This window comes from Rana temporaria, chromosome 11, assembly GCF_905171775.1.
Source record: "Rana temporaria chromosome 11, aRanTem1.1, whole genome shotgun sequence".
In the NCBI taxonomy this organism is placed as follows: Eukaryota; Metazoa; Chordata; class Amphibia; order Anura; family Ranidae; genus Rana; species Rana temporaria.
The window spans coordinates 146394490-146421406 of record NC_053499.1 but is presented as its reverse complement, the minus strand read 5'-3'; the positions used below and the strand labels follow the sequence as shown (position 1 = coordinate 146421406).

Sequence of the window (26917 nt, the reverse complement as noted above, 5' to 3'; positions counted from 1 at the left end):
AACTCCTGTAGTATGTCTGCAGTCTCTGACCATCTCCTGTAGTATGTCTGCAGTCTCTATCTCTTGTATTATATCTGCAGTCGCTGACCATCTCTTGTATTATATCTGCAGTTGCTGACCCTCTCCTGTAGTATGTCTGCAGTCTCTGACCATCTCCTGTAGTATGTCTGCAGTCTCTGACCAACTCCTGTAGTATGTCTGCAGTCTCTGACCATCTCCTGTAGTATGTCTGCAGTCTCTATCTCTTGTATTATATCTGCAGTCGCTGACCATCTCTTGTATTATATCTGCAGTCTCTGACTATCTCTTGTATTATATCTGCAGTTGCTGACCCTCTCCTGAAGTATGTCTGCAGTCTCTGACTATTTCTTGTAGTAAATCTACTTTCTCCAACAGTCATCAGTAGCATTACAGAATATTATATCTAGCCCCTTGGTGATGTCTGGGGCCACAATTCGGGCCAATCCCCCCCCCCCCCCCCCAATAAATGATTGTGTGAAAGCATTGTCAGGGTGGGTGATGCACATAGAACCTTTTATCAGACATGCTGTCAGCTACTGCTGTGCAATGAACTGCAATGGAGAAGGTACTCACAGTTTGAATCCCTGTGCTGCAGGGAGCAGGTTGCCAGGCTGCAGTGTCGGACGTGATGCTTATTGGGGGTGAGGACCCCCCTGGCCAGCTGCCTGCTGAGGATCAGGATAGATCTGCCCCTCATCTTGGATGCTGAGTGTCACCTGCTGCTGTCCTGGAGGATACCCCAATACACAGGCATCAGCTCCTCTATTCCCTCACATATCACTGACTGTCTATTTGTTTAGCAAAGAAGAGTTAATATTCCACCCAGGTCTCCTTATTGGCTGCAAGTTTTTGTCTGGGCGGGGCCGGGAGTGATCACGCATCAGGCTGTGGCTGAGACAGTTACTGAGCATGAATGCAAATAGATTGAAGAGAATTTTTCCATAAAGAGCAAATCCAGGCAACAAGTCATTAAGTTGTTTGCCTGGATTTTCTACCTAAAAGGTCGACATGTACAAGTCAGAACGCCGATTCAGTCCACTTCTAATCTAAGATAGTGCCTTGCAGACACATTCAGCAGGGTTTTCACAGTGCTTCTGGCTTATTCCTAAATAAAAGAGATTACAATTTAAAGGGGTTGTAAAGGTTCGTGTTTTTTCACCTTAATGCATCACTGACACCAATGATGGGACACTATTCCTCCCACTGACACCAATGATGGGACACTATTCCTCCCACTGACACCAGTGATAGGACACTATTCCTCCCACTGACACCAATGATGGGGCACTATTCCTCCCACTGACACCAATGATGGGACACTATTCCTCCCACTGACACCAATGATGGGACACTATTCCTCCCACTGACACCAATGATGGGACACTATTCCTCCCACTGACACCAATGATGGGACACTATTTCTCCCACTGACACCAATGATAGGACACTATTCCTCCCACTGACACCAATGATGGGACACTATTCCTCCCACTGACACCAATGATGGGGCACTATTCCTCCCACTGACACCAACGAAGGGACACAATTCCTCCCATTGACGCCAATGATGTGGCACTATTCCTCCCACTGACACCAGTGATGGGCACTATTCCTCCCACTGACACCAATGATGGGACACTATTCCTCCCACTGACACCAGTGATAGGGCACTATTCCTCCCACTGACACCAATGATGGGACACTATTTCTCCCACTGACACCAATGATAGGACACTATTCCTCCCACTGACACCAATGATGGGACACTATTCCTCCCACTGACACCAGTGATGGGCACTATTCCTCCCACTGACACCAATGATGGGACACTATTCCTGCCACTGACACCAATGATAGGACACTATTCCTCCCATTGACGCCAATGATGGGACACTATTCCTCCCATTGACGCCAATGATGGGACACTATTTCTCCCACTGACACCAATGATGGGACACTATTCCTCCCACTGACACCAATGATGGGACACTATTCCTCCCACTGACACCAATGATGGGACACTATTCCTCCCACTGACACCAATGATGGGACACTATTCCTCCCACTGACACCAATGATGGGACACTATTCCTCCCACTGACACCAATGATGGGACACTATTCCTCCCACTGACACCAATGATGGGACACTATTCCTCCCACTGACACCAATGATGGGACACTATTCCTCCCACTGACACCAACGAAGGGGCACTATTCCTCCCACTGACACCAATGATAGGACACTTTTCCTCCCATTGACACCAATGATGGGACACTATTCCTCCTACTGACACCAATAATGAGGCACTATTCCTCCCACTGACACCAATGATGGGACACTATTCCTCCCACTGACACCAATGATGGGGCACTATTCCTCCCACTGACACCAATGATGGGACACTATTCCTCCCACTGACACCAGTGATGGGCACTATTCCTCCCACTGACACCAATGATGGGACACTATTCCTCCCACTGACACCAATGATAGGACACTATTCCTCCCATTGACGCCAATGATGGGACACTATTCCTCCCATTGACGCCAATGATGGGACACTATTTCTCCCACTGACACCAATGATGGGACACTATTCCTCCCACTGACACCAATGATGGGACACTATTCCTCCCACTGACACCAATGATGGGACACTATTCCTCCCACTGACACCAATGATGGGACACTATTCCTCCCACTGACACCAATGATGGGGCACTATTCCTCCCACTGACACCAATGATAGGGCACTATTTCTCTACTTAATGATGGAGCATTGTTTACTCCATCTGACACCAGGACATTTTCTTCTCCCACTGGCCACAGTCCAGCCCCCCTAAAGTTTGAAGGATAGTAAACTGGCTCTTTGTTTATAAAGCTTGAGGGGCTCTGCCATAGACAATACAATCTGATTGTACAATCTCCTTTCGCTTCACCCAAATTATGTAATATGAATAATACATAATAAAACACATACAGTATATTCTTACCAAGGAGCTATGGAAGACGTACATGCAGCTATGGTTATCAATACAAAGCATTTACTATTTCCTGAATGACGGCTCGGAGAGATTTTTTTTTTTGTTTTTCTTCACAAAAAAAATAGTTTTTAGCGATTTCCCCGTCTGTCCAGTCCTTCCTGTTTACCTGTAAACCACCCCGCAGGCTTCAGCATCACAGATGTACATGAACTCTTCTCCAGATCATAGAAAACAGAAAAACAAAAAGATGCTGAAAGAGCAAAAGAGACAAACACAAGGAGGATACAAAGTATTCATTAAGAAGATATAGATACAAAAACATAATCAGTGATCAGTGAGAGTCAAATCCTAAATAAGCAATATTTATATAATAAACACCCAGCAGAGCATTTCAGAGAGGAGAGTCACACAGAGGAAGGAGCAGATTATTGGGATTGGATAGTGGGGCACTTTGTAGCACAAGGAATTTAGGTGCCGGAATTGCCAGGACAGGCTTCTCTACCAGTGGCGGCTGGTGCTCCATCAAATGCTGCCACTGTGCCCATCAAATGCTGCCACTGTGCCCATCAAATGCAGCCACTGTGCCATCAAATGCAGCCACTGTGCCCATCAATTATCATTTTTTTCACAAGAAAAGTGCCCATCAATTTTTTTTAGCCACTGTGCCATCAAATGCAGCCACTGCGCACATCAAGGAATTTAGGTGCCGGAATTGCCAGGACAGGCTTCTCTACCAGTGGAGGCTGGTGCTCCATCAAATGCTGCCACTGTGCCCATCAAATGCTGCCACTGTGCCCATCAAATGCAGCCACTGTGCCCATCAAATGCAGCCACTGTGCCATCAAATGCAGCCACTGTGCCCATCAATTATTATTTTTTTCACAAGAAAAGTGCCCATCAATTTTTTTTAGCCACTGTGCCATCAAATGCAGCCACTGCGCACATCAAACGCCGCCACTGTGGCCATCAAATCCTGCCACGGTGCCATCAATTGCAGCCACCGTGCCATCAATTGCAGCCACCGTGCCATCAATTGCAGACACTTTGCCATCAAGTGCCGCCACTGTGCCCATCAAATGCTGCCATGGTGCCCATCAAATGCCACCAATGTGCCCCATCAAATGCCACCAATGTGCCCATCAAATGCTGCCATTGTGCCCATCACATGGCGCCACTGTGCTCATCAAATGCTGCCACTGTGCCTATCAAAAGTTGCCACTGTGATCCCGCCCGCTCGCCGTCTGCCCGGCACTTACCCTATCTCGGTGGCTGGTCAAGCAGCATGTGACGGCAGCGAGCTGTGGAACCTTGCAACGGCAAGGTGTTACCTCCATGCGTCTCCTCCCCTCCTCCTGATAGGTGTACAATCGCAGCGCCTGTCCATTCAGCCAATCCGGTGACAGGTAACAGACCCGCGCTTCCTGATTGCCAGAGAGGCAGTTCAGTGTTAGAAAAGCGAATATTCATTTGCTTTTCTAACACACCTGGGTGGACTCCGAGCGCAATGCTTTGCGCTCCAAGTTTACCTTTTTTGAAGCCTATTAGAGCCCCTGGCTCTAATCAGGTGCTTCAAAAATACACCCCCTCCTCTGTAATTCAGGTGCCCGGCATCCAAAAATGGGCAATAATGAGGAAAGCTGCTGGGCCTGCATCTCTTTAGATGTGTTCCTATTGGGAGTATCTCACCAAAAATTTAAATTTTGTTCCAGGGGATGCCTGATATCTACAGTAACTTGTATCTTAGGCAGACTTCTGGGGAAAATGGTGAGCCAATCACAAAAGCAGGAAATTATTTTTTATATTTTATATGTATATAGTATTTTTTCTTTATTTGCCATTTTTGTTACCCACGAAAGTGGAGTTACCCTATAAATTTTGAATTGGCTCATCATTACAGCACTGCACCCGATGATTGCACAACACAGAACCAATAATAGTGGAATTGGCTGTTTCAGTCTTGGTTGTGAATTACAGTCACCTATCTCCTTCTCCCTTCAATGTGCGTGTTTTATTGTATTTGGTGCACACACAGCTAGGTGGAGATAATTATAGGCTCATAGTTCAATTTCTTGTCCTGGTTTCCAGTTTTACAATTTTAGACGCCTTGTAAGGATTGGACTCTGTTTATCAAATATACAGAAACAAATCTCCTGCGCTCTGGTATTTTCAGGAAGTGCTATGGGGTGGTGCAGTTCAATTAAAAGTTATCTTCTAGAGTCTTGCAGCCCTCCTCAGAATCGTGGGAATTCATAAAACTATAAAAGAGAAAAAAAAAGAGCGGAGGGCGCACCGACCTAGTGTGATACTGATAAAATTAATTTATTCAAATATTAAAATCAATGGTTATACTCACAAAATTGGAGTTAAAATCAGGCTTTAAAAATAGTGCAGCAGATATCCAACAACATCAGTGGAACACGGTATTCGTTTGAACCAACAGCTTAAGCTGTAACATTGACTGTTGGTTCAAACGAATACCGTAAGAGACTTACGCTGGTCGTATCTTAGTGAAATTTTGGCGTATCTGATTCTTTGAATCAGGCGCCAAGATACGACGGCTCAGACTCAGAGATACGACGGCGTATCTGGAGATACGCCGTCGTATCTCCTATGAGAATCTGGGCCTGTGTGTTTGTATCACAAGTAATCCAAAAAACAAAAAAGGAAGATCATAGCGTGACACCGTCTCACTTAGATGTTTAGTAGATACACATGCCTATAGGCACAAATTAAACCAATGTATTCACAAAAAGCCTTTAAAGTCCCATATAGTTACATAGTTAGTCAGGTTGAAAAAAGACACAAGTCCATCAAGTTCAACCATAAGAAATAAAATAATAATAATATCATACAATCACATATACCCAATTCTATACCCACAGTTGATCCAGAGGAAGGCAAAAAAAAACAGCAGAGCATGATCCAATTTGCTACAGCAGGGGAAAAAATTCCTTCCTGATCCTCCATGAGGAAATCGGATATTCCCCGGATCAACTTTACCTATAAATGTCAGTACCCAGTTATATTATGTATATTTAGGAAAGTATCTAGGCCTTTCTTAAAGCACTTTACTGAGCTGGCCAGAACCACCTCTGCAGGGAGTCTATTCCACATTTTCACAGCTCTTACTGTGAAGAAACCTTTCCGTATTTGGAGGTGAAATCTCTTTTCCTCTAGACGTAAAGAGTGTCCCCTTGTCCTCAGTGTTGACCGTAAAGTGAATAACTCAACATCATGTTCACTATATGGACCCCTTATATATTTGTACATGTTGATTATATGTGAGGGGAGTTTCTTTTTCTCAATCTTTCAGGGATGTGGCCATAGCAGAAATTGAACCTCATTTTTTAAATTTCTAATATATGTTTCTTTAGTTAGGTTTCCCTTCCTTGAAAGCATATGAATGATTCTGAGGAAGCAACTCTGTGAAACACGTTGACCTATCTATTTGCTGTTCTTGGAGTTATATACTATTATTTACACTATAATTGCACTATGAAGGATATAACTGTAATGGGGAATATGTAGTCCCCGTTTTTATTGTTAATTTTTTAGTGTTATTGTAAATAAAGTGCATGAATTTTAAACATTTGTGTCTTCTTTTGGTACCAGTAACGTCCTGTTATTGTTCCTCTTTTGGGGATTTTTTCTTGACTACACTAAATTCTCACCTATCTGTCGCGGCAGGGACAGCTTTACACCGCCTGTATAAGGAGGGGGGATTTTCCTTTATTACAGATGGACTTCATTTCACTTCCTGGAAGTTAGGAAAACAGGAAGTTAGGAAAAATCTCCCCAAAGGGACAGATTTAATCCAAAACTGAAAAAAAAAGGAAAATGTTTTAGATGAGCTTTAACCTGGAAGTAGAAGTAGAAGAGATCTCACTATTGGAGTCCCAAATGAATCCAGCAAATGATCCAGTGTGGTATAAAGCATATGAAATATCAGCGGACTCGTCCTTAATTGACATTGACTGAATTTGTTTTGAATGTGTTTCAGAAATGAAGAAATCGGCGGTTAAGCAATAAATAATCCATCATCAGCTGTTTGTTACTGGCACAGAAAGTGCTGGAAACCAATGTGAAGGCTATGAAGGGTCATCAACCGACTTTAAAAACCATGAATTTCCATGTCCTGGGTTGAGGGACATGCCAGACCCAGGATCAGCAACATTATCCTCATTAAGGGGTGGATTTATAACACTGTTCCACAAAACTGCATGTATGTTCGTTCTTGTCAAATGTCAATTTAATATTTTTTTTTTTTACTATTTTTAGACTATTTTCTCCCCAGGGCAGATGTTCATTCATAAGAATAGCGTGAATCAGGAAAATACTGCAGTGTGGCCACTAGATGGAGCAGATGACCATGCTCCCTCTAGTGGTCATACTGTGATATTTTCCTTATTCATGCTATTTTTATTAATGACAAACATCTGATCTGGAGAGATATATATGCCTAGTAACATTCAATTTTCCAGGCATTTGCAAAGAAGGAATATTTGTACAGGCAGTTTTGGGGAGGGGGGTAACTCTGGAATTTTTTTTTCTTTATAAATACACCCCTACATTTCATAGTCACAAGCATTAGACAAGCAGCATGCCAGTGAACAAAAGATGCATGGTGGTGTAAATTTTTTTTTTCAGTTTTTGCACTCATTGGGGTAGATTCACATAGAAGATACGCCGTCGTATCTCTGAGTGTGCGGGGTCGTATCTATGCGCCTGATTCATAGAATCAGTTACTCATAGATTTCCCTAAGATCCGACCGGCGTAAGTGTCTTACATCGTCATATCTTAGGCTGCATATTTACGCTGGCCGCTAGGTGGCGCTTCCCTATATTTACACGAGGAATATGCAAATGAGCTAGATACGCCGATTCAGAAACGTACGTCCGGCTGGCGCATTTTGTTACGTCGTTTACGTTAGGCTTTTTTCGGCGTATAGTTACTCCTGCTATATGAGGCGTATCCTATGTTAAGTATGGCCGTCGTTCCTGCGTCGAGTTTTGAAAATTTTACGTCGTTTGCGTAAGTCGTTCGCGAATAGGGCTGGACGTAATTTACGTTCACGTCGAAAGCAATGACGATTTGCGGCGGAATTTCTAGCATGCGCACTGGGATTTTTTCACGAACGGCGCATGCGCCGTTCGTAAAAAACGTCAAATACGCGGGGTCACAGTTAATATACATAAAACACACCCACATCATCCACATTTGAATTAGGCGGGCTTACGCCGACACAGATAAGTTACGCCGCCGTAACTAAGGGCGCAAGTTGTTTCTGAATACAGAACTTGCGCCCTAAATTACGGCGGCGTAACGTATCTGAGATACGTTACGCCGGGTGGATAGATAGACCATTCTATCTGAATCTAGCCCATTGTTGTTAATGGGTTAATGGGAAGTTAATAAACTCATTCGTTATTTTATAATGATATGAGTGCAAAAACTGTTGTCATTATTCACTTGCCCCCAGCGGCGATCAAATACCACCAAAAGAAAGCTTTATGTGTGATAAAAAAAGGACATAAATTTAATTTGGGTACAGCGTTGCACGATTGCGCAATTGTCTGTTAAAATAACGCAGTGCCGTATTGCAAAAAATTGCCTGGTTAATGAAGGGGAGGTCCCTTCATGACCAGGCCATTTTTTGCGATACGGCACTGCGAGAGAGAGGGGGAGATGGGGGGGGGGGGTCTGCTGGAGAGGGAGCTCGGGATGAGGGTTACTAATATGGTAATATCACTGGCAGTCCAGAGGGCAGGGAAAAAAGCGGGGCATCAGTATATACTCGTTGTCACCCCCCCTCAAGCTGAAAAGCACAGATGGGGGAGGGGAATCACGGATATTTTGACAATTAAAAAGAAATTTGCTTTGAATGTTTGTAAGCACATATGTAGCTGGGGTTTGTTTTTAACCACTTGGGATCCACGCTATGGACGAATGACGTCCACAGCGCGGCTCTCAAGTGCCGAGTGGACGTCTTTGGACGTCCTCTTGTTGACATTCCCCGTGCGCGCCGCTGGGGGTGCGCAGCGGGGAAACAACGTGCCCGGCGCATCGCTGGGAAGCCGATGCGTGTGCCTGGCGGCCGCGATGTCCGCCAGGTACCCGCGGTGACAGCAGGGACGTGGAGCTCTGTGTGTAAACACAGAGCTCCACGTCCTGTCAGGGAGAGAGGAGACCGATCTGTGTCCCTTGTACATAGGGACACAGCATCGGTCACCTCCCCCAGTCAGTTCCCTCCCCCCACAAAGTTAGAACACACCCAGGATACACATTTAACCCCTTCCTCACCCCCTAGTGTTAACCCTTTCACTGCCAGACACATTTATACAGTAATTAGTGCATTTTTATAGCACTGATCGCTGTATAAATGTGAATGGTTCCAAAATTGTGTCAAAAGTGTCCGATGTATCCGCCGCAATATCGCAGGTCTGACAAAAAAATCACAGATCGCCGCCATTACTAGTAAAAAAATAATAATCATAAATATATCCCCTATTTTGTAGGCGCTATAACTTTTGCGCAAACCAATCAATATACGCTTATTGTGATTTTGTTTAACAAAAATATGTAGAAGAATACGTATCGGCCTAAACCGAGGGAAATTTAAATTTTTTAAAAAAAATTGGGATATTATTATAACAAAAAGTAAAAAATATTGTGGTTTTTTTTCAAAATTTTCTGTCTTTTTATGTTTATAGCGCAAAAAATAAAAATCGCAGAGATGATCAAATGCCGCCAAAAGAAAGCTCTCTTTGTGGGAAAAAAATGATAAAAATATAATTTGGGTACAGTGTTCTATGCCCGCGCAATTGTCATTCAAAATGCGTCAGCACTGAAAGCTGAAAATTGGTCTGGGCACGAAGGGGGTTTAAGTGCCCAGTAATGAAGTGGTTAAGTATAATAACTAAAGGCAAAACTTTTTGTTTTCGGTATAGCGCAGAGTCTTTTTTTTTTTTTTTGCTGCCTGCGCCCCCAATTGGGAGATTTACTCTCTCTATTTGTCGCGCTTATCGTTATCACTGAGAGTGAAAGAAAATCCCAAATTTTGGGTTGTCACAGGACAGGAATAGATGAAAAATCTTCCAATGGGGACACTGGTTCTGCTGACAACCAAGGATTCCCTAACTTTGGAGGGATTTCCTCTTACTTCCTGTTTTGGCTATGGGACAGGAAGTGAAGGGAAAAACTCTCCAATGGGGCAATAGATGGCAAAAAAACTTTACGTTATTTAAAATAAAAAAAGAGTTTTGCCTTTAGTACTACTTTAAATAGCATGAAAATATTAGAATAAATAAAAAAAAAATCTACTTTAAAAATAGTATGAATAGAATAGAATAAATAGAATATGACAGCTTCTCTCCCGGTTGTACTGACATGAGCATCAGGTTAATCTTTATCTGTGATATCTCATCTGACCCGGTGACATGAGAGAAGAACAACGAGTAGTTCAAAGCACATTGTAAGCTGCCAATGCACATGACAGCACTGCGTAACTGGTGCCCCGGTTTCCCCCTGCCAAAAAGAACATCCTATGCAAAGGGCAAAGCATGGACACGTCACAAAGTGAAATACCTTTGTGAGAAGCCTCAGTTACCATTCTATTCTTCATGTACTGACATAGGTCTGCGCAGCCTATTGCATTAGGGTGTGCATCCCAAAGAGTGGCTTCCTGTTTATTCGCAAACTGAGGCATAGTAAACACAGCTTACTATGCTTCGGTTATGAATGGACACAAGTGAGTGAGTGTGTTCATTTAGAAAAGTAGGAGGCCAGTAAATTACATATTTTATTAGCCCCTTTCCCCAATCTCCATCCTGAAATATCTCCTGCAGCATCTGGAGAGAGAGAGAGAAGAGGAGGAAAGCTAGCGGCACTAGGGGCAGGGCAACAAGGGGGAGGACCCAGGCAGTAGGGGAAATCAGCACCACACAAAGTGATTAGGGTATGCCCAGGCACACCTGGCACACCCCCTGCACATGCCTATGTTCACTGCACACTAGCTGAATGGCAGTGAAGGTGCTCACAGTGGGCCAGATCCACGAAGCAGTTACGCTGGCGTATCTATTGATACGCCGCGTAACTTCTAGGTTGCTCCGGCGTATCTTTGTATTGTATCCACAAAACAAGATACGCCTGAAGCTGGGCTAGATCCGACTGGCGTACGTCTTAGTACGCCGTCGGATCTAGGGTGCATATTTACGCTGGCCGCTAGGTGGCGCTTCCGTCGATTTCCGCGTCGAGTATGCAAATTAGCTAGATACGCCAATCCACAAACGTACGTCCGGCCGGCGCATTTTTTTTCACGTTGTTTCCGTAAGGCTTTTTTCGGCGTAACGTTACCCCTGGGTCTATGAGGCGTACGCAATGTTAAGTATGGACGTTGGGCCAGCGTCTAATTTTCCGTCGTTAGCGTAAAATGTTCGCGAATAGGGCTTTGCGTAGAATTACGTTCACGTCGAAAGCATTGGCTTGTTGCGGGTTAATTTGGAGCATGCGCACTGGGATACCCCCACGGACGGCGCATGCGCCGTTAAAAAAAAAACGTCATTTACGTGAGGTCAAGACGTATTGACATAAAACACGCCCACAACTTAGTGATTTGAATTGCGCGCCCTTACGCCGACACATTTACACTACGCCGCCGTAAATTACGGCGCAAATTCTTTGTGGATACGGGAAATACGCTGTAAGTTACGGCGGCGTAGTGTATCTGAGATACGCAATGCCGGACGTAAAAAAGTGACGCGCTACGTGGATCTGGCCCAGTGAGTCTGAATCAACTCAGCTTCACTTCCAGAAAGCTGCCAGAATGCAGCCTGGGAATCACACAGTGCAGGACAGTGTTTTCTTATTTTTTTAACTTTAGGAGAAGAAATATGACAATTGGAAAACAAATGTGTGTACAGGTGAGCAGCATAGGTGATTTAATGCAGGAGCACCATCTATTGGAAATTATGTACATATTTAAATCAAATATAACAGTGGCTTACAATAAAAAAAATCTGTGATTTTTTCTATCCCTTCCCTTGTCACAGAAGAAAACATACACATTCCAAACTTTATCGGTTGACTTTATACATTTGAGGTTCTATTTTATTCTGTGACACGCAGAGAACCCGATTTACCACTTCATCCCCGGAAGAATTTTCCCCCATCCTGACAAGATCATTTTTTGTGATACGGCACTGCGTCGACTTAACTGACAATTGCGCCGACGTGCGACGCTGTACCCAAACAAAATGTATGTCCTTTTTTTCCCCCACAAATAGAGCTTTCTTTTGGTGGTATATAATCACCTCTGCGATTTTTTTTTTTTTGCGCTCTAAACAAAAATAGAGCGACAAATTTCGAAAAAAATGCAATATTTTTTCCTTTTTGTTATAATAAATGTCCCCAAAAATATATAAAAAAAATTTTTTTTGCGCAAAATGTATAGTGTTTACAAAATAGGGGATAGTTTTATTGCATTTTTATTAATAATTTACTAATGCCGGCGATCAGCGTTTTTTTTTTTATGCGCTCTAAACAAAAGAAGAGCGACAATTAAAAAAAAAAAAAAAAACACAAAATGTTTTACTTTTTGAAATAAAAACTATCCCAAATAAAAATAAAAAAATAAAAATACATTTCTTCATCAGTGCAGGGCAATATGTATTCTTTTACACATTTTTGGTAGAAAAATCGCAATAAGCGTGTATTGAGTTGTTTGCGCAAAAGTTATAGCGTCAACAAAATAGGGGATAAATTTATGGCATCATGTGTGTTCTAACTGTGAGGGAATGGGACTGACTGGGGGAGGAGACAGATCATTGTTCCTACTTAGTAGGAACAGAGGATCTGTTTCTCCTCACCTGCTAACACACACAAATCCCAGTTCCTGCTCTCGTGCATGGAATGGTGGGTGGCTGGCATTGATTGCACCAGCCAGCTAGGCGCATCGGGTCCCCTGCCTGCTATGGCTCTTGAAGGAGCCGCCTTATACATATATATATATATATATATATATATATACACACCTGTACACCTCTACCATCATACATCCTATATACTTGTATAATAAACATTAATGTATAACTAAAGGCAATTTTTTGGATAGAGAATAGAGAGATTAGAACCCTTGTCAGTTTTAATCACTGTCTGTGCCCCCAATTAAGGGAATTCACCCTCTCTATTTGTCCTGTTTACTATTATCATTGAAAGTGAAAGTAGAAGTAATTCCCAAATTTTGGGTTGTCCCCAGAAAAGTAATAGAGGAGAAAACTTCCAATGGGGACACTAGTTCTGGTGACCTGGGGGTCCCTAAGGGAGTCTCTTAGTTTGCAGGGATTTCCTCTCACTTCCTGTTTGGCAATGGGACAGGAAATGAAGGGAAATCTCCCCAATGGGACATAATCTCCCCAAATGCCCCGTACACACAATCAGGCTTTAGCCCGGCCAAACTCAAAAGTCAATCTGACTTTTTTCATCGGAAATTCCGATCGTGTGTATCCACACGTGTGTATTCTTGCACAGTTGTACAGGCTCCTCTCCTGTACTGATGTTGCTTACTCTGATTGCACTGCACACTGGGAGCTTCACCTCAATGTGCATTAGAAGCTGCAGCAAGTCAGATACAGCCCATCTCATTTCCTGGCTGGAGGACATCCAGCATCATCTAGCCCTTTTCCTCCCAAGCCTGACTTCCCTCGGCTCACCTGTCATTCATTGGATTTCAATACTTTCAATCAATGAGGTGCAGCTTGCCCAGGAAAGTCCACTCCTCTAGACTGACACCCAACCGTCAAGGCAGTTTGATATTTGCATACCTCCTCCCCCAGAGCCAGCCCACTGATGACAGAAAGGTTTTATTTAAAAATTATCCATTATCATGTTAATGAGGGGGAGGGAGGAATCAGACAGGGCAAAATATAAGTATATAGCTTTAACCGCTTCCTGACTGGCTCCTGTATAAATATGTAGCAGAATGGCTCTCCTGCGTAATTCCCTATATATATATATATATATACAGTATTACTCCTGCAATTCTATTCTGGAGACTGCACTTTCCCAATGAAGCCAGCAGATGGCACCACTCTGCATTGTAACGGGTTGATTTTGCAATTAAATTCTGAGTCCTGCACTTCTCAAGTCTGGCCAGCAGATGGCGCGGTCTAATAATAGTAGCACGTTGACCAGCAGAGGGCGATGGGTGTGCTTTGCAAATCTTTCATACTGAGGTGTTGAGCAAAGCGTTGCGCTTCCTAATCCGGCCATCAGATGGCACCACTACTTTTACCATTAAGTGTAAGACATAGGATCCTGCCCTTTAATTTCTAGCTTCTGCACTTCTCTGAATTGCCCAGAAGACGGCGTAGTCGAGCAGCTTCGTTCTGTGCATCTCCTGTGTGCTTCTCCTATTCTAGCCTTGAAACTGCACTTCCCCAGTCTAACCAGTAGATGGCGAGTATTTATGCGGAGCTATTCTGTACAACGCACTAACCTTTTAGGTTATATTCTAAAACGCTGCGCTTCCCAAACGAGCCAGCAGAGGGCCCCACTTGTGCCGCATTGATTCAGCAAGTTCTACCGCGGAGGGTGCATTTGCACACTCTCACCCAGCAGAGGGCGCGCCCTCGCGTCCCCCCCCCCCCCCCCATCCACGACGAACAGCATCGCGCTTACGCTTGTCGAGTCCGTCTCCAGCGCAGGCGCGGTGTGCCTGTCAGGATCGGCGGCAGCGAGGAGAGGTGCGGGGAGTGCCTGGATTCTCTCGCGAGGAAGGACGCCATTATCGCCCATCAAAACACCACGAGAACTCGCAGAGCCCACACGGTAACTGCAGCCGGCGGCTGTGTTGACTAGCTCCCAGTTCCGTCCGGTCCCCGGAGCCCCGCCCTCACACCGCCCCTCTCCTCCCGGCGGCCTGCCGCCTCAGGAGACACCGGGGACTCGGCCCGGGAGTGCAGGCCTCAGCCCATGGACCCCCCCGAATCTCTATAGATTTATATGTGAGTGAGGGGCCCGGCCTGAGGCCTGCTCTCCTCCTCCCACCACACACCGAGCCCCCTACCTACACGACTGTTATCGTTATTATTATTATGTCTGTATGGGGGGGTTTAACTAAACCAAATTTTATTCAGAAATCTTTATATAAACCTTTAAATATAAATCATTCCTTACCTCACACACATTATATATATATATATATATATATATATATATATATATATATATATATATATATATATATAGTGTGAGGTAAACGAATATATATATATATATATGTGTGTGTATATCTAGATTTACCTCACATATCTCACACACATTATATACATTATATATATTATATATATTATATATATTATTTGTTTACCTCACACACATTATATATATAAAAAATGTGTGTGAGGTAAACAAATAATATATATATAATGTGTGTGAGGTAAATCTAGATATACACACATTTTATATATATATATATATATATATTCGTTTACCTCACACTATATATATATATATATATATATATATATATATATATATATATATATTAGTGTGAGGTAAACGAATATATATATATATATATATATATATATAAAATGTGCGTATATCTAGATTTACCTCACATATCTCGCACACATATATATATATATATATATATATATTATTTGTTTACCTCACACACACAATATATATATATATATATATATATATATATTGTGTGTGTGTGAGATATGTGAGGTAAATCTAGATATACGCACATTTTATATATATATATATATATATATATATATATATATATATATATTCATTTACCTCACACTATATATATATATATATATATATATATATATATATATATATATATATATATATAAAATGTGTGTATATCTAGATTTACCTCACATATCTCACACACATTATATATATATATATATATATATATATATATATATATTATTTGTTTACCTCACACACATTTTTTATATATATATAATGTGTGTGAGGTAAACAAATAATATATATATATATATAATGTATGTGAGGTAAATCTAGATATACACACATTTTATATATATATATATATATATATATATATATATATATATATATAGTGAGGTAAACGAATATATATATAAAATGTGCGTATATCTAGATTTACCTCACATATCTCACACACATTATATATATATATATATATATATATATATATATATATATATATATTATTTGTTTACCTCACACACACAATATATATATATATATAAAATGTGTGTGAGATATGTGAGGTAAATCTAGATATACGCACATTTTATATATATATATATATATATTCGTTTACCTCACACTAATATATATATATATATATAAAAAAAATGTGCGTATATCTAGATTTACCTCACATATCTCACACACAATATATATATATATATATATATTATTTGTTTACCTCACACACACAATATATATATCTATAATATATATATATATATATATATATATATATATATAATCTATCTATCTATATATATATATAAAATGTGTGTGAGGTAAACGAATAATATATATATATATATATATATATATATATATATATATATATATATATATATATATATATATATATATATAATGTGTGTGAGATATGTGAGGTAAATCTAGATATACGCACATTTTTTATATATAAATAAATATATATATATATATATATATATATATATATATATATATATATATATATATATATATATATATATATATATATTTAAAATGTGTGTATATCTAGATTCACTTCACATATCTCACATACATTTTATATATATATATATATATATATATATATATCTCTTTATACCCGGATTCATAAAAACTTACGACGGGCGTATCAGTAGATATACGCCGTCGTAATTCCGAAATCCGCGCCGTCGCAACTTTAAGCGGATGCTCAAACTGAGATACGCTTAAATGTTGCTAAAGATACGACCGGCGTAAGTCTCCTACGCCGTCGTATCTTAAAGGCATATTTACGCTGGCCGCTAGGGGCGTGTACGCTGATTTACGCCTAGAATATGTAAATCAGCTAGATATGCCTATTCACGAACGTACGCCCGGAAGTCGCAGTACAGATACGCCGTTTACGTCAGGCTTTTTCCGGCCTAAAGTTACCCCTGCTATATGATGCGCAGCCAATGTTAAGTATGGACGTCGGGCCAGCGTCGAATTTTCCGACGTTTGCGTAAGTCGTTCGCGAATAGGGCTGTGCGTAATTTACGTTCACGTCGAAAGCATTGACTTTTTGCGGGTTAATTTGGAGCATGCGCACTGGGATACTTTCACGGACGGCGCATGCGCCGTTCGTACAAAGCGTCATTTACGTGGGGTCACGTTGATTTTACATAAAATACGCCCACATCTTACACATTTGAATGAGGCGGGCTTACGCCGGCCAATTTACGCTACGCCGCCGCAACTTACGGAGCAAGTGCTTTGTGAATAATGCACTTGCCTGTCAAAGTTGCGGAGGCGTAGCGTAAATAGGATAAGCTACGCCCGCACAGAGTTACGCGCTCCCTACCTGAATCTGGCCCATAATGTGTGTGTATATCTAATTTTACCTCACATATCTCATGTGTATATCTGATATCAGGCTGACAGATTTACCTCATACACTGTATTCTATTCACTGCTCTCTCTATCTATCTATCTAGAGTAGACTATTACCTCACAGTGACTATTTTTACAACATTTTTTTTTACCTCTCACCGTGTGAGTATATAAATAAAGCAGGGCTTGACGAATTTGCTTGGAATCTAGGAGCCAGCTAAAAAAAGTTAGGAGCCAGGAACGCGCTCCGGTCCCACCGAGCTCGCGCGCAGAAGCAAACACATACGTGAGCAGCGCCTGCCTTTGAAAGCGGTGTTCAAACTAGAGGTCGACCGATATGGGTTTTTCTCTGGCCGGTGCCGATATTTAGAAATCGGGGCGGCCGATGGCGACATATGATGCCGAATTTTGCGGTCGATATTTTAGGCCGATTTTTTTATTTATTTTTTGGTGGCACTAATTGGCACTGGAACATGGCACTAGCAGGTGGCACTTATTGGCACTGGCAGGTTGCACTGGATGGCACTGAAAGATGGTACTAGCAGGTGGCACTGATTGGCAGATGGCACTAGTTGGGAAGTGGTACCAGTGGCGTCACTAGGGTTGGTGTCACCTGGTGCGGTAAAATATGGTGTCACCCCCCCCCCCCCCCCAATAAAATTTTTCAAATATTTTTTACCCTACTGTTTGCTCTCTGTTCTCCTTTCTTCCCCTTTTCTCTCTCTCCCTATCCATCTTTCTTGTTCGTTCTATCCCTTCTTCTTTCTCTCCATTTTTCTTTGGCCCCTCCCCCCACCTCTCTTTCTCCAGAACCGGAATTCACATCTCAGGAGCCTATAGGCCAGGGGCGTACCTGGAGCATTTGGCACCCAGGGCAGATCCAATATCTGGCACCCCCCCCCCCCACGTTAAAATGTAAAAGCACCCCACTGTGCCCCCTGCATACCTCTGTATCCTTCAATATCTTTTTGTTACTACTGTGTACCCCTCTCCACAACTGCACCTCTGGACCACTTTACATTGCACAGCACCCTGCATCACTGGACTCCTTTACATTACACAGCCCCCTGCATCACTGGACCCCTTTACATCTCAAAGCCCCCTTCACCTCTGGACCCTTTTACATTACACAGCACCCTGCACCTCTGGGCCCCTTTACATTACACAGCACCCTGCACCTCTGGGCCCCTTTACATTACACAGCACCCTGCACCTCTTTACATTACACAGCCCCTGCACCACTGGACCCCTTTACATCACATAGCCCCCTGCACCTCTGGACCCCTTTACATTACACAGCACCCTGCACCTCTGGACCCCTTTACATTACACAGCACCCTGTACCACTGGACCCCTTTACATTACACAGCACCCTGCATCACTGGACCCCTTTACATCTCATAGCACCCCGCATCTCTGGACCATTTTACATTACACAGCACCCTGCATCACTGCACCCCTTTTACATTACACAGCCCCCTGCACCCCTTTACATCACATAGCCCCCTGCACCTCTGGACCCTTTTACATTACACAGCACCCTGCACCTCTGGACCCTTTTACATTACACAGCACCCTGCACCTCTGGACCCCTTTACATTACACAGCACCCTGCACCTCTGGACCCCTTTACATTACACAGCACCCTGCATCACGGGACCCCTTTACATTACACAGCACCCTGCATCACTGGCCCCCTTTACATCTCATAGCCCCCTGCACCTCTGGACCCTTTTACATTACACAGCACCCTGCATCACTGCACCCCTTTTACATTACACAGCCACCTGCACCTCTGGACCCCTGCATGTTCATGTTACACAGACCCCCTTCAGTGCAGACACCCCCCCCTTAGTGCAACCCCCCCTCAGTGCAAACCCCCCCCCCTCAGTGCAAACCCCCTCGGTGCAACCCCCCCAGTTCAAACACCCCCAGTGCAAACCCCCCCTCAGTGCAAACACCCCCTTAGTACAACCCCCCCCCTCAGTGCAAACACCCCCCCCCTTCAGTGAAATCCCCCCAGGTGCAAACACCCCCCCTTCCCATTCAGTACCTCAGATCATCGCAGGCAGCGCCATGGCACATGGACAGAAGGTCCCCTCGGCCCCTCCCCCTCTGTACACACAAACAGAGAGGAGGGGGCTGTGCCTGTGTGCCGACTGCCGAGCACCGCTAACAGCCCGTGGCTGTGAGAGGAGGGGATGGATGGTGCTGCGGTGTCACCCCGCAACCCCCCTCCTCTTGTACCGCGGCGCTCTAGTGGGTGTCACCCGCTCCCCCCTAGCAACGCCTCTGGGTGGCACTGACTGGCAGGTGGCACTAATTGGCACTGACTGGCAGGTGGCACTGACTGGCAGGTGGCACTAATTGGCACTGGCAGGTGGCACTGGATGGCAATAGTTAACACTGGCAGATGGCACTGGTTGGCATTGGCAGGTGGCACTGGTGGCTTTAGTTGGCACTGGTAGGTGGTACTGGATGGAAGGTGGCACTAATTGGCACTGGATGGTGGCATTGGCCGATGGCACTGGATGGAAGGTGGCACTAATTGGCACTGGCAGGTGGCATTGGCAGATGGCACTGGATGGCAAGTGGCACCAATTGGCACTGGTGCAAAAAAAATGGTGTCACCCCCCCTCAGTACAGACCCCCTCTCCCTCCAGTATAGACACCCCCCCCCCCCTCAGTACAGACTTTGGGGAGTAGAAAAAGTGCCCATATCTGTACTAGACGTGTCCAAAAATAAAAATAATACAGTGCAAAAAAATAGTACAAGTAGTAACAGTAATAATACAAATAAAAGTTAAAACTATGATTAGTGCATATCACTCCCCCTCAGATGTAATACTTTGTAAACCTCATTGCTCAATGCAGGTGGCTTTGATTAAAGGTACATTTAGATTTCTAATGGCCATTTGATCACCAGAGAGCGGTGTGTGTCCCACGAGCGGGGGCCCCTCCTCCTCTGTGGGTGTAAACAGAGAGGAGGGCTGCCGCGCTGGGTGTACCAAGATGGCCGCGGCCATTTTTATTTAACATTTTTCTACATTAAAATATTTGACACCTTTAAAGAGCGTATATTGATTTTATTTCAGGGTGTAGCGCTATAAAATAGGGAAAAATCCAAAAGTATATTAGTACTGCACAGAACCGTTTCTACCCAACACTATAATGTACTTGGTTTGGTGCAGTACTCTATATAACAGAAATGGCAAACATATACAGGTGCATCTCAAAACATTAGAGTTATGTGCAATTCGCACATGTCTAAAATGTTTAAACAAATTTGTCAAATTCGTTAATTCGGAAATAACCGAATTAAGGATAACCAGTTTAACAAATTTTTCCGAATATTCGGAAATTAGGAAATCCAAAAAACTGTAATAATTAACTAATAATAACTTGACTATTACATTTATAGGTATTGGAATTTCCTTTCAAATTTTGGCTTTTATTGAACATAACGAATACGAATTTATCCGAAGTTACGAATTATCCAAAATAACGAATGCTGTATCTAAATGAATGGAACGTAACAAATTAATAATAATAAATAACAATAATAATAATAAACGTTTTATCATTATTAATTTGTTCTGTTCCATTTGTTTATTCCATTCGTTATTTCGGATAATTCTTAACTTCGGATAAATTCCTATTTGTTACGTTCACTAACAGCCAAATTTGAAAGGAAATTCCAATACCTATAATTTATAAGTTAGTTATTGTTAGTTTATTATTCTTTAGAATTCTAATTTTCCGAATTGCAATCATAACGAATGACCAAAAAAAAAAAAAAACACACAAAAAAAAAGAAAATTAACAAATTTTACAGCAGTGCACACGTCTAATTAGAATATCATCAAAAAGTGAAAGCGGACCTTCAGTCATTTTTTCAACTTTCCATCTATTAAGGCCCCTTTCACATGGGGTTGATCAGTAATGATCCGCCCCGTGAACCTCCGCTTGCTCAGCGGAGATCGCTCCGTTGATCCCCGCTGAGCCGGCGGATGACAGGGCGGTCCCCGCACACTGTGCAGGGACCGCCCTGTCTTTTCTCCGCTCTCCCCTATGGGGGGATCGGATAAACAGGGACCCTCTGTCCGTGTTCACCCGATCCGATCCGCCAGATGGATGGAAAAGTAGGTTTTTCCTTCGTCACACTTTGGCGGGATGGATGTCAGCGGGCATGTCACCGCTGACATCCGCCGCTCCATAGAGGAGCACAGAGCGCCCGTTCAGGTCCACCTAAAAAACTGGCAGGCGGCCCGTGTGAAAGAGCCCTATATCCTCTGTCTTTTTTTTTAACTTTGGATAGTAAAACTTTTTTTATGTCGGTAAATACCTTATATAGCCCACATTTGGTTTCTTGTCTGGTCTTTAGCCTATGCCAGGGATAAGCAATTAGCGGACCTCCAGATGTTGCCAAACTACAAGTCCCATGAGGCATAGCGAGACTCTGACAGCATCAAGCATGACACCCAGAGGCAGAGGCATGATGGGACTTGTAGTTTGGCAACAGCTGGAGGTCCGCTAATTGCTTATCCCCGCCCTATGCTTTTGACATCATGCACAGCTCTCTCTCTCTCTCTCACTCTTGTGAGAGTTTGCCAGGAAGGGAGGGGGGATGCGTCATAAGAGGGCCAATAAAAGCTGCAGAGCTGGAGGTGTGCCTCTGTGTGTCTGTGTAAATCCAGGAAGTGAACAATCCGCAGCTTCAGCTGCCCACAGTTAAAATGGATGCAGCCAGACTTAGTGGAGGGAAAATACTGCAGCAAAATTGGCAAGTATATATAAAATTAATATGCAAAGTGGTTGGAGGGAAGCTTCAGAATGGCAAAGCTGTTTTTATTATAAATCATGTGAGCAGACTGTTCCTCTTTATTTTATTTCAGTAATTCAGTTTAAATAGTGAAACTCTTAATAGTTGATAACATGAGAATAAGAGTCGGTTCACACTAGGGCGACACGACTTCCAGCGCGACTTTCAGAGGCGACCCCCGACATGACTTGAGCATGAACCACAGGGCGATTTACAACACGACTTGAAGTCGTCTCCAGGACAGGAGACTTTCCAGTGGCCAATCAAACAACAATCAGCTCTAGAGGAGGGCGGGGGAGGGAGAGGTTTGCCTGAGAAATGTATGTTATCTTCCTGGAAAGTCGCTTCAGTTAAAGCGGAGGTTCACCCATACCTTACACATGTTCCCCTTCGCTTTATGCTAGTTTTGTCTAGGGGAATCGGCTAGTTGTTTTAAAATATGATCCGTACTTACCCGTTTACGAGATGCATCTTCTCCGCCACTTCCGGGTATGGGCTGGGGAAATGGGCGTTCCTTCTTGATTGACAGTCTTCCGAGAGGCTTCCGACGATCGCATCCATCGCGTCACGATTTTCCGAAAGAAGCCGAACGTCGGTGCGCAGGCGCAGTATAGAACCGCACCGACGTTCGGCTTCTTTCGGCTACGAGTGACGCGATGGATGCGACCGTCGGAAGACTGTCAATCAAGAAGGAACGCCCGCTCCCGAAGACCCATACCCGGAAGCGACGGAAGAAGATGCATCTCGAAAACGGGTAAGTACGGATCATATTTTAATACAAATAGCCGATTCCCCTAGACCGAACGAGCAGGAAGCTAAGGGGAAAAAAAAGGAATTGGTTGAACTCCCGCTTTAAGACAGTGATCAGACTTGGATCAGACTTGGAGGCGACTTCCATTGAAATCAATGGGTACAAATCGCCTACAAGTCGGATTGAAGTAGTACAGGAACTTCTTTTGAAGTCGGAGCGACTCTTGTCGTGTGTATTAACACCGCTCCCATTCACTTGCATTGTTTTTCTTGACAGCGTGACTTGAGACGACTTCAAGTCGGATCCCAAGTCGCCCCAGTGTGAACCGGCTCTTATGCTGACTGTTGTTTACATCAATTATTTAGGTAAATGAGAAAAATATCATTATCATAATAATTTGGAACAAGGTGTATATAATATGAGTTTCACTTTTTGAATTGAATTACTGAAATAATTTAACTTTTTAATGATATTCTATTTTTGATATGCACCTGTAGAGATTCTCTGTTATAAATTATGATGCCCGATAAAATAAAAAAATGAAAATACTTTTTTGCTACTTTAGTTGTAGTTTTTAAATCCTTATTGCAAGATTTTGCAGGCATCTCATCAGGAAAAAATAGACCAGGGGTGGCCAGGGGATGCTGACTTTTATGAAACATTTTACCCTGTGAAGCGAAGGATGGGGGTTGGACTGATTATGTCAAGGCAACTGGGAATCGAGGATATTTTTTATTTGCTTTCACAGTTCTCCACCAACTTGCGTTTTGTCAATGTTTTGAGGCCACCCTGTGCATTATGTAGTCTGTAGCTCTGCATAAGTAAGCATTGAAACACTATCTTAAAAGCGCCAGGTTTATCACCTGTGAATGTGTTATTTTTTTATCTAGAAATATTGTTAGTTATATTAGTCATTCTTTGCACATCTGCACAGTTTGAAACTTAACAGGAGTATATTTTGTGCAGACTTGCAAATGTCATTGAGATCTGAGCATTCTTACAATGAAACCTAATGACATGAACTGAAAGCTTTTACGCCTTTTTTAGGCCTTAAAGCAATAAAAGAAAGTGTTTATTTTATCTCAGCCTCAAAGTTTTGGAGAGATCCCAGCTCAATACCTCACAGAATACTGGAGCCACCTGCACTACGTCCCATCCACAGCTTAGGGCTGAGAATTTTATATCTCAAGGTGCTAGATGTATGACTTGTTGAGGAAGGATTAAGGGTGCCGTCTGTGTCTCATTAGACACGAGCCATTCTCAAACACCAGGATTTTAGATGGAAGTATTTGCCTGGAAGTCATCTTACCCTTGTAGAATCCCAATATAAGCGAAGGATGTTCAGCTTGGTGGAAGCTTGAAAGTGTACTTAAAATTTTTATCCATGCATAATCTTAAATCGGCTGCCCAAAAATACTTTCAAAACAAAGTAACACCTATCAGTAAGTGCCAGAGCTCACGTGTAAAAATATTTGCTCGCCATGTATATCATTTTAACATTTGCATCTGTGTTGCCAAATTCAAATTAAAGTTCTGAGATTCCAGAGAAACAATGTTTTTCCTGGACGGAGGTTGATTTGTGCATGTTGCATTTGGCCCTTTTTCATTAGTAGCTTTCTATTGACATAGAAAACCGTTACCAAAGAATTAAAAGGTAATTTTAGTAATCTTGCTGATGCTTTGAGTCAGGTTGCCATTTGCTTTTCAGAGTAGGATGAGCAAAAAGGTCAATCTCAAAAAAAAAATGTATTATTCAGTTTAATCGCTACGTTTGCTTGAAAGTGTTTCTTTGTTATACTAAGGGTGTTTTCACACGGCCAAACCGTAGTTAGATTAGGCATTTTTGGTGCGTTTTCTGAAAACGCACAAAAACTCCTGCATATTGCATCTTTGGGTTCTGTAAATGAATAAACTAAAAATCTTATTGGCAGACAGGTTTGTAGTTCTAACATTCAATACATGGCTGATCCCTGTGGCAGTGGAGAATTTCTTGTAGTAGCTGCTGCTGCTACAGTATAAACACAAGCAAACTACATCTAGTGATGTAGCTCCATAAAGGTCCCTCTATTCATTGCAGAAAAACCACTGTAAACAGTGTGAGCTGCACGCTGAGCCGCTCTAGTGGCAGGTACTGAAACTGACATTAGCAGCTTTCGTGCCAAACACTTCCGTCTGGAGGGAGGCTTCAGTATGCCTCCAAGCAGGGCTCGACAAATCCAGGTCGCCATGGCGACTAGAAATAGCTTCCTGGCGACTTGGCTTGGAAGGTGGGCAAAAAAAAAAAAAAATTTGTTCCATAGGACCGGCGCTCCGCGGACTAGGCCGAAGCCGCGGACTAGGCCGAAGCCGCGGCCTCGCCTAAAACATCCATTGGCTGGCGCTGCTGTCAATCACAGCGGATGACGCGGCGCGTCGGGGGGCGGGGCCGAGTGATACAGTCGGCGGCTATGGCCGCCGCTGTATCACGGGAGCGCGCTCGCAAAAGCTTTCCACCATGTGAGGGAGCTCGCGTGAACGTGGAAAGCTTTTGCGAGGAGGAGCCGAAGACAGCCGCCGAGGGACCCCAGAAGACAGGATTCGGGGCCACTCTGTGCAAAACGAGCTGCACAGTGGAGGTAAGTATAACATGTTTGTTATTAAAAAAAAAAAAAAATTCTGCCTTTAGTGTTCCTTTAAGCTAGTGCATTGTTGGTTCACTTACCTTTTCCTTCAATTTCCCTTCTAAATGTTTTTATTCTTTGTCTGAATTTCTCACTTCCTGTTCCTCCTCTGTAAGCTGTTCTGGCTGACACACCCCCATGGATGATGGTGTACATTTTCTCAGTTCAAACATAAAATATGGGATTATGAAATCAAATCCTTGCATTCTGTTTTTATGTAGATTTTACAAAGTGTCCCAACCTTTTTAGATTTGGAGAGGATTTTATGTTACATAAGGCAACACTGAATTATCTATATCTTTCCCTATGAAGCTCGGCATTTCTTTGTGCCTGCTCACTGCCCGACTTGTCACGGCTGTTTATTTTTGGTTTTTGTTTACCGCACACATTTCAGTGTGGAATTAATTATGCTCAATGTTGGAACTTTTTAAATGGGCCCTCTGTTCAGCCTCACTCATGAAAGAAACAAGTCAGATTATGTTTTCAGCGTGAAAATCATAAACAGTTTATTCTGTAAATATAAATCAACATAGATTTCTGCTGGGCTGTGTGGCTCATATATAAACATTGGGAGAAAGAAATGGAGGAGATGCTGGACATAGTAACAAATAAGATGACATTGTTTGACCACTAATCAAGAATATGTAACTTCTCCAAACAATGACATAGACGCGGCTATCTGTCTTTTTTTTAGTTTGAAATTAAACTCCAGAATTAATAAGGAAGAAATCACTTCCAGGAAACTTCTTAGATTTTATGATTTTCCAAAACTTGATCGAAGAGCCTTACCTGCTCCTGATACTGGGGTAGGCAATGCTCGGTTTTACTGAAGGGAATTAAAGTTTAGGTTCACCCAAAAACACAATTTTTAACATTAGATTAAGGCTCATTTTCGGGTGTTTTTTTTTTAAATCGAAGCAGTACTTACCGTTTTAGAGAGCGATCTTCTCCGCCACTTCCGGGTATGGGCTGCGGGACTGGGCGTTCCTATTTGATTGACAGGCTTCCGACGGTCACATACAGCGCGTCACGATTTTCCGAAAGTAGCCGAACGTCGGTGCGCAGGCGCTGTATGGAGCC

General features: G+C 42.9%; 2 protein-coding genes across 2 annotated transcripts in view; one reads left to right on the top strand and one right to left on the bottom strand.

Annotated features, from left to right (window-relative positions):
- The window catches only part of CA5A (carbonic anhydrase 5A), a 56806-nt gene extending 55987 nt beyond the window's left edge, over window positions 1-819 (bottom strand). Inside the window, exon 1 of the mRNA XM_040329381.1 lies at window positions 595-819. Coding sequence (XP_040185315.1) covers window positions 595-718 — 124 coding nt within the window. The 5' untranslated portion in view covers window positions 719-819. The remainder of the gene's footprint in view (window positions 1-594) is intronic.
- A 13861-nt stretch (window positions 820-14680) lies between these two features.
- Window positions 14681-26917, top strand: part of LOC120917823 (BTG3 associated nuclear protein) — a 440239-nt gene continuing 428002 nt past the window's right edge. The window contains 1 exon segment of the mRNA XM_040329379.1: window positions 14681-14832. The gene's annotated coding sequence lies outside the window, so the exon portion shown is untranslated.